The sequence below is a fragment of the Phaethon aethereus genome (assembly GCF_964289735.1).
Source record: "Phaethon aethereus genome assembly, chromosome: 20".
NCBI classification, from domain to species: Eukaryota; Metazoa; Chordata; class Aves; order Phaethontiformes; family Phaethontidae; genus Phaethon; species Phaethon aethereus.
Window position 1 is genome coordinate 8,682,455 of NC_138596.1, and position 11,115 is coordinate 8,693,569.

General features: G+C 50.8%; 1 protein-coding gene across 1 annotated transcript; it reads left to right on the plus strand.

Annotated features, from left to right (window-relative positions):
* Window positions 1-4,398: 4,398 nt before the first annotated feature.
* BRD3OS (BRD3 opposite strand) lies at window positions 4,399-4,668 on the plus strand (the record flags this gene model as incomplete). The annotated part of the gene is made up of 1 exon (XM_082008962.1): window positions 4,399-4,668. The coding sequence occupies one exon, from the start codon at window positions 4,399-4,401 to the stop codon at window positions 4,666-4,668; it is 270 nt and encodes an 89-aa protein (XP_081865088.1).
* Window positions 4,669-11,115: the final 6,447 nt, after the last annotated feature.

Here is an 11,115-nt window from a genome sequence, read left to right on the forward strand (position 1 = left end):
GCAGAGGTATTTCTGAGAGCAGAAAAAAAAAAATAAAAAACCCCCTGTAAGGCAAGGCTCAGTGAAAAGAGCGTGTATCCAGCACACGGGCTAGTGGGCTGCGAGTTGCAGATTGTACAAATGTCCTGAAACAGGACAGGATACATGGAGAGGACCTAGACACTGTGTTCAGGGTGTACTTAAAGCTAAAAGGGAGCTTGCATAAAGGAAAGAGGTTGAATTTTGTGCTAGAGCTGGTGCTCCCCCCTCCTGCCCCTTGGCACTGCTGGGAATGACAGCCAGGGAAGGACAGCCTGCCAGGGAAGGACAGACTGCCAGGGCTGAGGCCGCTGACCCACAGGCAGAGGCTGACACTACCCTCTGCTGGGGACCGAGCGCGGAGCTTCTCTCCGCTGACGGGCTTCGCTGTTTGTGCTTTTATTATTGGGAACATCACAGTCCAGCATGGAATAGGCAAAACTAGGGAGGGAGGGAGGGAGGGAGGGAGGGAGGGAGGGAGGAAGGAAGGAAGGAAGGAAGGAAGGAAGGAAGGAAACTTAAATGCACAAGCGTGCAAGGAGATTGTACCCTACAAATCAATCAAAACACACCTGGGAAATGGCCACATTTCACAGCAAAGTGTATTTTCTGTAATGTTTGGTATTGCTCCTGGGAGCAGAGCTGACTCCCTGGTCAGCGCATGCAGAGAAGCAGTCACCACGCTGCCTCTTTGGAGTAGCCACCTGAAAATATCCCTTAAATACAGGGGCCATGCCGCCAGGAAATCCCCGTTTCCAAGCCAGTCAGTGTCTATGGATTGCCATTGCCACCTTCTGGATTAGACCAAGTGTGCACCAGCCTGTCCCAAACCCGCTGCCGGCTGCCAGCAGCCCAGTGGACATCTGTCTGCAGCTGGATCCAGGGTCCCCAGAGCAGGAGCCGCCACGGCTGCTGTCACAGCAGAGCTCGGCAGCGCCAGCAGCTGTCGGCCGTTACCCGCACAGCCTACGTGCCTTTTACATCACGCCCTTAGATTTCGTGATCTCCTTTCACCAACTATTTTAGGAAACCTGTGCAAGTCACAACTCGGCAAAGACACTGTCAGCAGCAGCCCTTGCTCGGTCAGCAGTGAGGGACAGATCACACAACTATTGAAGTGCTGCTGGGTTAAACTACTAACATTCACTGGGTACAGGCTATACTTCTCTGGCTCATCTACTGCTGTAAACAGCTGATTACCTGCCCAGACAACTTGTACCCTGGAATAATCATTGCAATTATCCTCCCCACTAATGGCCCTGCACTCCTGCCAGGAGAGCCCATGTCTTCCCCCCAACCCCCCGGCATGCTGCCTCCATGAGCAGGCAATGTCGGTTACTGCCTGCCACCCCATGAAGGGAGAGCTGGAAAATTAGCCTGGCACAGCTGGCAGGAGGGATGAACTGGATTCTCTTCTTGTATTGCTGCAATGGGGGCAGTCAGCCAAAAATATTCTTTGTTCAGCCTGGAAAACGCTAACACTGGTGGGTAGCGCCTGAGAGTGCAGCTCCACGGGAAAAGGGCTCTCAACCTGGGTACCGAGCGGGTGGAGGCAGCGCTTTCCTGGGCATTTCTCCGTGGAAGAGTCTCATTCCTGGGGCCCAAGATGCCTCAGCTGTGCCGAATACAAGTGACACCCTCTTCCCAACACCATCATCGCACTGCCGGGACAGCCTTCCCCCGCCCCCACCACTTTCCCACCAAAATCAAATAGACCCAAAGCGTATCACAGTCCTAAGGAGCTGAGTAAGGAGAAAATCGCCTGGCCCTGCACTGCAGCCGTGGTTTACAGGAGAGGTAAAGGCCTGAGGCAGCTCGTGGGGAAAGCAAAGCAAAGCAGACACCGAGATTTCCTTGGAGGAAGGAGGAGAGGAACTAACCATTGGCTGGGCAGCACCGGGGTTTCACCTCATCCATTCCACTGCTGCTGCTTCCAAGGTTTATTTGGGAAGGGTCCTGTTGGCAGATGCCTCGGGGACTCACGGCGAAGGGTCAAGTGGACAGTCAGAGACAGTTGCTGGCTTTCAGAGTCCAGTTTCCAGTCCTTCTTCTTGCCTTCTCTTGGTAACGTAACCACTGCACTTACTGGCTGCTTCTGCTATGCTCTGAGTTTGATGATAACAGAACTGGTAGTTTTTCAGAGAGGACCAAGACACTTCATCTGTGCCAAAAAACTAAATCTGGTTCCACTAAACAGTTTTGCATTTTGCTCTGCAGCTTCCACAAGGTGGGGCCTGGGCTGGCTCCTCCATGCTGGCGGGAGGCGGATTAAGCAGCAAAGTCAGGACAGTTCTGATAGTAAACATTTTAATAGTGTATTCATTCTGTGTTTGGGTTGTTTTTTTTTTCTTTCTTTCTTTCTTCCCTTTTCTTTGTGTTTGGTCTAAATCTTCTGGGAACAGGGACTTGCGGCGTGCCTTCTATCTGACGGAAGTGAACCACCGCGTCTTGTTTGCATCCATGAAGGGCAGCAGCGTCCAGAGTAGCTCTGCAACAGATAAGTGTCTCGGGTCCTTAACGGGAGATTAGATGGCACTGCATTCACGGGAGATAAGAAGATTGAGAGTTTAAATTTAGCATCATCAGAAAAAGAATAAGCCCCAAAGCTCTCTTCAAAACATATTTCTTACTGCGCTTGCCAGGGGACAGTCGGGCTAAGGACACGTGCTGGAGCAGACAGCGATGACGAGCGGAGGTAGAGGAGGTGCCGCTCAGTCACACTCCTTTTCCACGCAGGCCACCCCATAGATGTACCGGCGCGGCTGCCGCAGCGAGGGTCAGGCGAGGCTGTGGGCACCCGTCAGGGTGTCCCCGGCCTGCCCTCAGCCCGCGGTGGGCACGCGCTGGGGAGCCTGAGAAAGCTGAAGGGGTGTAAAGGGCATCACGCACCCTCCCAGCGCAAACAGCTGCTACCCCAGTCGCCCACCAGAAGGGAGAGTGGGCAGCAACTTGCCCTGCCCTGGCTGTACACCCCGCGGCTGGGCCAGCGCGGCGCCTTCGGCAGCGAGGAGAGCCGCTCTGCCACGGGCAGTGCCGGGCGGGGTGGGCAGCAGCAGGGACCCCGGTTCAGCCCTCGTGCTCCCGTGTACGGTGCCACGGGCCCAGCGCACCCAGGCCTGGGTGTCCCTTTAAAACGCTCCGTGCATCCAGAGGGTGCCGACACCCGTGGGGCCAGCGTGGGGAGCCCCACCGCCGTGCCCCGGACCCAGCCGCCCCACTCGGAGTGCTTCGCTGCCATACCCCGAGCCCACGCAGCCCGCCCGGGGAGCCCCACCGCCGCGCCCCGGGCCCACGCAGCCCGCGCCGGCCCGCGGCCCCCCCGGCGGCGGCGCTGGCTCCTCCCGCCGTGATGCGCTCGGGAGGCGCCTCCGCGGCTGCTGCGCCGAGCGGCGCCGGGGCCGGGCCGGGCCGCGCGGGCACGGTGGGCCCGGGCAGCGTCGGCGCGGAGCCGGGGGGCACGGGCGGGGGGTGCAGGGAGCCGTCGGGGGGAGCGTAGGGGTGGGGGTAGGGGCGCGCAGGGGCAGGAGGGTGCAGGAAACCCCCGTGGGGCCGTGGGCGGGTGCGCGGTGCCGATGGAAGGGGGCGGGGGGCTCGGTGTGGGGGGGTGGGTCTGGTGGGAGGTGGGGGGCACGGTGGTGCCGGGAAAGGGGCCCTCGCAGGGCGGGGACCCCCGCTGCCAGGCCTCGGGGTGACTCTCGCCGTGCCCCCCAGGTTGAAGCCCTGAAGTGGTGCCGTCGGGAAGCGACGGGCGCCCCAGCTCGGGTGCCATAACCGGGGCTGGAGGCAGCATCTTCCTCTGCATCCCTGAGTACGTGGCTCGCCAAGCTCCCGTCCGGCTGTCGGGTGTCAACGTGAAACGCAGGTGGAGAGCTCACACATGGGCCTGGGTGCTGGCGACCTCTTAGGTCTGCCCTCTTAGGTCTGCCCTACAGCTTCGGGATCCAGTCTTCAGGGAAGCAAAATTCATCCAGAGCTGCTCAGCCCATCCTGCCCGGCTGCGGAGCGAGCCCACCGCTGTGGAGCCATCACTCGCGCCTGCCGAGGTTCTTATGGACTCAACAAGAAGCAGCTAGCGTGCCTGCGGTCCCGTCGCAAGATGAAACACATGGTGGCATCAGCACTGGATAAGCTTTTGGAACTCATGGATTGTTATTTAAGCAAAGCCAGGCTGCCTGTTGTGATTTTTGGGCACGTATATCCCTGCACCCTCTCCTAAGTGGTGCTTACGCCGACAAACGGCTCGTGGGTCCCGAGAGCCGTGCTGCTGGGGATGTTCTCCCCTGAGCTCAAAGCAGCAGCCGTCGACCCGGACCGGCCCAGCGGGGTGTATTTCGGAGCTGCCAAGAAGGAGCTCTGGTCTTTGGAGCTATCCTTGAGCAGATGACTGACAAAGTAATGAACGGGAGGGTGCCCCTGCCCGAAAAAGCCTTGTCCGAGGGCTACGCCCGGCTGCGGTACAGGGACACCTCTCTGCTCATCTGGCAGCAGCAGCAGCAGAAGCTGGAGTCGGCCCCCCCCAACACCTACCTGAGCCGGAGTCGGAGTATGTGGTACTCGCAGTACGGCAACGAAGCCATCCTGGTGCGGGACAAAAACAAGCTGGATGTCTCCAGGGACACTGGGCAATCAAAGTTTTGTGCTATTATGTAATTTTGGTGGTTTTGCACTGGAAATCCGCACGTGGAGACAAACCAGACTTGCATCAAGCTGGGGGAGATGGGTTTGCACCACCCTCACGACAGACCCGCGGCTAAAGCAGTGTGTGCAGGATAGGCCTGTCTGAAGTTTTTGTTTATTTTCACTGTTGGTAGCATCAGGTTTTGCATGTCATTGAGTGTGTGTAACACAACCAGGCTCGCTCGGGAGCTGATGGGCCTGTGTTGGCTGCCTAGCGCCTTGGCAGGGTCCGTGCTGGACCATGTGTTGCTTGTAAGTGGCTTGTGTACCGTGAGAAACACCCGCTGTCATTTGGGAACCATCAGGCACTTTTACTTGCCAGTCCTTACGTGTCGCCAAAGCTCTGCGAAAGCTGGTGGGAGAGAGGCGAGCGCAGACCCGTTTCCATCTGCAAGGTGATCTGCAAAATTCCCCATTACTTTTTACTGCTTGCCCTGTCGCCCTTTAATTACTGCCCTGGAAGTTGTCTTTTACAGCCAGGTAATGAAGTGATTTATTGTGGAGGGAAAGAGGAAAAAAATGTATGGAAAATTTAAACTGAGTCTTCGAAACACCTGGCAGGAAAGGTGCGCTGCAGTTTCATCCTGGGCAAAGCAAAGGGCCGTCCCTGATGCCGCAGTCGGGTATTACGGAAGGAACAGGCAGGATTTCTGGCGGAGCTGACTCCCTTCACACAGCTCATAGCCCCCCAGCCCATGCCTTGGGAACGGATCACCAAGTGAACCACCCGAAAGAGAGGGACAGGACCCCGAAAGCAACAGGAAGAAAGCTGCTGTAAATACACACACACCTCCTGCTAAGGGACATAAGGAAACTCCTACACAGCAGGTAGCTGCCCCCAGAGATCAGCTACAGGAGAAAACAGTCTACTGAAAGTTTGCTTTGCATTTATGTTCTAATGCAAACAGTAGCTTGGAAGGGTTTATCTTCTAATTCAGGTTGGATAGTAGATTTGGTGCATGCATTTTAAAAGTTGTGTCTGGGAGTGTTTGTTTCGACTAACTGGAGGGTTTTGGGAGGGAAAAATACTACAGTTGCACTTCTTGGGAATAGAGACTGCTTTCAGGTTGTTTCTGTTAGACCTGAATCCCTGACTTGCCCAAGGCAAGATCAAGCTGAGAAACTCAACCCAGCAAGCACCAAAATCTTTATTAACAACAACGCAGTACCACTTCCAGGGGTGCTAATTATGTGCCCAGGGTTCAGCATTAAATTATAACACTGGGCTTAAGTTACAGACTCCCTTTAGGGCCTGCCTAGGACATTCTCTTGCAGACCTGTGTGCCAATTCCAGCAATGCTTAAGTATAGGCTTAACTTCAAGCAAATCAGTATTTGATGTTGACTTCAGTATGGGTTATTTACCGGCCTAACATTAGGCGCAGTCGTTACTTATATTTATCTAAAACCTCTTTTGCATTTTTCAAGCACTTTATTTTTTTTTTTTAATACAGTGAAGAACCACCTTCTCCACGTCTGCCGTGTGGGTTAAATGCTACAACACACGCACTCAAGTTTGCTGAACTCAACGTGCTGAGAACAGACATGTTTTAACATGAGATCGTAGAGGTTTGCTGTACTCAGCCCTGATCCTGATCCATAGCACATGTATGCACTGTGAAGTATAAACAGCTAATTTTTTTTTTTTTAAGTACCATTTATGCATGTGTTGATGTTTGGTACCTTATGTGTGTGCTCGTAAAACTAAACCTGCTGAGGGACCTCAGTGCTTTGCAGACCTGTGCATCACTCTGCACACTCAAATAGTCCTCTTGATCGTGCCAGGACTAGTTCTAGCTGAGAAATACTTTGGTGAATAAATGTTTTTCACCTGGGGAAAAAAAGCATTCAGCAAGATTCACAAAACTAGCGAGACTCGGAAAGCTGCAGGCAGAGCATCACCTGGGCTGCGGGACCCACCCAGGGCTCCAGTTCTCAGCTGAGGGTTATTTACAGCCACGGGCAGGAGGCTGCTCCGGGAGCCACCCTGCAAACCACAGGGGGAAGCGAGCTGGAGAGGGGGGTTCAGGGCCTTTCTGGCAGCCCTGGGGCAGCATGTGAACTCTGGGAGTTTAAGGAACAGCACATCGTCTTTACTTTTCTTATAGAAAAAACCACATAGTTTGGAGTTTCTTTTAATTTCAGTCAGGAAGTTGGTTATTTTGGATCTAATCACTCTCTGTTTGTGTGGCTGGTAAACCAAAATTCAGTTCTTTGCAGAGTGTTAATTGGACTACACAAGAATAAAAATTTATGTATGTGCATAAATTCTTCCAGGATGGAGGCTGGACATGACTGTACAGGAAGAGCGTGACTTGATCTTCCATCTCTCTGGGGATGTGACTGTACTATATTTTCCATCTCTGTGTGTCCTTGTTAATGACAGCAGGTTTGTGGAGCGGCTGCTATGAGCGGGCATTTCTGTGAGCCAGTTGTGTAGCATTGATGCACTTGTTTAAAATGCTGTTGTAGCCTCTTTTGATAAAGTGCATTAAAGTGATTTGAATGCATCATCGCGAGCCGTTGTTTTTCTTCTGCATGTTAATCACTTTGGCACATGTGAGGATTACAGCTATTATCACTCCCAATCCCCACCCAGGCAGACGAGGGGAAGCTCAACAGACAGGCAGTTCCTCCCAGATGGGAATTAGGGTAGTTACTGGCGGAGGTGTGGGTAACGTCCCTCCCCAAAGTCACCCCACTTTACCTGTGATGACTGGCCGTGTGCGGAGGGGGCTCCTGCAGGCTCCCAAGCCCAACGGCCCTTGTCAAGTCCTAGTGGTGCGTTCAGGGATGAGGACAGCCTCTGGCTGCCTCGATAACCTCTATCAATACAGAGATCGGTGCCAGTCGAACCTCAGCTGTGTTCCACCTCTCCTCCAAGTCTGTGAGAAGCAGCACTGCTTGATGCACCTAGAAATAACTCGCTAGTAAAGGCTAAAGAACAGCACCCTGCTGTGGGGCAACTGCCTCACAGGAGTGTTTCAGAGAACAGGTTGAACAAACATTTCCTTTGCGGGCATCATTGATACAACACACAGCTACACTGCTACAGCAGCTAAGCAAAACAGGTTTGCTGTGAAACCTTAGGGAGATCAAGGCTTTTAAATGCAGTGAGCAGGAACAGGGTTAGAGAAAGATTAACCCTGGGGAAACCTGGCTGTTGTACCCCTTACTGTATAAACAAACCATCAGGCATGCATCTTTGAAACCTAACAGCAAAGCCAACCTGAACCCTCTCCACAGTGACCAAAATAGATTTTGGCCACCATACAATAATGTCAAGACTCTGCTGTGAATGTGACCAGCCCCACCAGCCCCTCCTCTCCCAGCTGCATCTCCCACATCCCAGTCACCCTGGGATCGCCAACTGTGGGGCCAGCACTGGCTGGCAGAGCAGGTCCTGCTGCCAAGTGCCGGTGAGAAATGCCCTGTTTCCTTCAGGTCTTGGTGGCTTGAAAGTAGTTAGCATTAAAGCTGGGCGAAATTTCCATCTCCTCTTTTTCAGCTGAACTTACCTCAATCCGATGCAATTTTCACATTAACTAAGACCCCTTCAGATTGTAGGCTTACGAGGAAGAGTGGGAGTCCTGCCTTGTCTGTCCTGGTGCACTGCCGCAGCCTAAGTGTTTCCCTCCCCAACAGAAAGGTATTTTTTGAGCACGTCTAGGCCAGGTACTGAACTGTGAGTCGGAAAGCCCAGGCCAAGCCGGCAGCACCTCAGACTTGCCCCCTGCTCTGAAGGCAGTTTGCCCCATTGCTGTGGCACTCCATCGGCTCCAAGAGCTGGACTTGCTAAATGACTTTCAAATTATTTCAGTGCTCGTGGCATTTCTCCCAGTGTATTTCTGTTTGTCTCTTAGCAATGCTACTCAACTGGCGGCTCAATCAAAGCCCTACAGGTTTTCACTGCAGCAAGTGCAACACCTGAAAAAGGAGATGAGAGGGAGAGGGGAAAATACAGTATCAAGCTGCACGCACAAAACAATTTTTCTTTTTATTATGAAAACAAAACAAATGCCCCAGGACCAGGGTCCATGATTACCAGTAACATCAAAGATTACTTTCTAACTCCTTTTTTAATTCTGTTGTGTTTGAGGCCAGCAATTTGCAATAAACAAGCTAAACTACTTACATTGACTCATTTCTTTTCAGTAACTGACATTTACAGGAATATACTAGAAATGGCACTAAAAAGTTTTAAGAAAAAGAGTTACGGTAAATTTGCATGCACATCATACAGAAAAGTAACATTTTTGTTTTTAAATATTAAAAAAAAACCCAAAGAAAAATACAACGAATCCTCCTGGATTGGTTATGCCAGTATCGGGGTAAGTTCTAAGTGGCCTGTGTCAAATCCTAGCTGGTGGTTTATTTCTTTTTAAAAATGACTTTGTAAAAGATACGCAAATACCCTTTATTTTTTTTTAAAAAATGCATTTCATTGTTTTACAAGCAAGATAATGCTGCTATGAATCCTCGCCCTAAATTTATCTTCAACAGTGCAGAGCCTGCCCACAGTTAGCCCTAGTGGTAACTGCTCATGTTGGAGAATACGTCTTTTTAAAATCCAGTATTAAAAAGGTTGTGTTTTTTCTTCATCATGCCCCAATCCCTTCCCCCTAGCTCCAACCCCAACTTTTAAAAAACATCATTCCTTTCAAAACAAGGAAAAAATTAAAAACTGGTCTAAGAGTCCCCAAAACAGAGAAAGAACTAGATTAGGTAACTGCAGTCTGCTTCTACCACACAGAGAACATGGAAAGAGACCTCACTGGGTAACTACCTTGCGTATATCCACGCACACGTGCTTGTGTTTGTGTGTGGGGAGGTGCGTGCATCTATTATACACACACTCACAAACAACAGCTATGTAGTCCTGAAATATCAGTTCTACAGTTACAAACCCTGTCGGTAGGAAAGCTTAAAATCACAGCAATACAAAACTGAAATGCTTCTGTAGAGACATTTGGTTAGCAGAAAACTGTCGTACGCCAACAGATTCCTTCAGTAGATGGCTCGGGGCCTGAGCCCGAGGGATGCAGATCTCGCTCTGGTCCCACTGAGCCTGCATCTGATGGTATGCCAAGAAACAGGCTGACTTTACAATCCGATAAAGTTTAACGAAGTTTTTAAAGGTGCAGTAACGCTGGTTGATTGACAATAGGTCTGGTCAGATATTGTTTTCTCAAAACAGGAATTCCTCAGAAAAAAACCCAGTTTCAATAAAACTATTTGTGTGTATGCATACATATGAAATCGTACTGATTTCAGTGAAGTTTCCCCTGGAAAACAAAGTTAAACTTTGTTCAAGAAAAATTCTACCATAAAAATTTCAATCTTTTTTTATTCTTAAGTTTAAAAATGTTATTACCAATGTCGTATGTTTGATCATTTATAAAGTTATTTCATGACATCTGTACTGACATGTCATGCAATACAAACTCAGTTAAATAAATGCTCTATTGTTTCAGTTTCCAACTCATTACGGGCTGCTTATGCTACTTACTATGGACTGAAAACATCTCTTCTTTCCCGGAGACACTCTGATCTGGAGATACAAGAGGCACCATTACTGACATGTCGGGAGATAATGAGTGCTACAAACAATACGAAAATGAAAAAGTGTAAGAACAACAGTTTGAAATGAAAAGTCACCAATTTCCTCCCTGAAATTAAGGTCATGCCAAAATGGATTTCTCCTGTGAACAGCCATTTCATAGGGAACACCTTACTTTCCATGAAAACAAAGTTTCCCACTGAAGAGTAGCCCAAGTTGCAGATGGGTATATCAAAGATACGCAGGTGGTTCTTCATCTTCCTTGTTGGTTTTGGTTGCTTGTTTTCCTTGCAAATCCCCAAGCTAGGACAGGTTCGCCAACTACAATAGGGATCCTCCTCCAGCGCCGCGGACAGTCACAAGCCTGGCCCCTTTCCATCACCTCATGCTTGGTCCCCAACCCTTTGGCCCTAACCCTTCCACTGATTTCAGTGGGACAGACCTACGCATCCTAGAGGAATGTCTTGTACCCTGGCCGTGGTCCACGGGGGTGTCCCTGCTGTCGGAGGACGATGGCGTGCTGCAGAGCCGGGTTCCCGGGCTTTGCGTGGCGGTGATGCTGGCGAGAGTGGCTGCCATTGCCTCCAACACCAGCTGCAGTTTGTTCTCTGCACAGGAGCCACCACCACATTGCAGCAATGGCACAGCTCAGGTTAAAACACACAGGGAAAAGGTTTCAAGCAGGCAAAACTGGGATCTTGTTTATCCAAGCTGTCATGGTATTGAATGGGCTGCAATTGTTTTAATTAAAATACTAGTTGGTTTTGGTAACACAAGTCTCAGACAATAGGAGAAACAGATGAAACCCATCCCCATTAAAAAAAAAAAACAAACAAGCTTTTAATTAGGTGTATATTACAT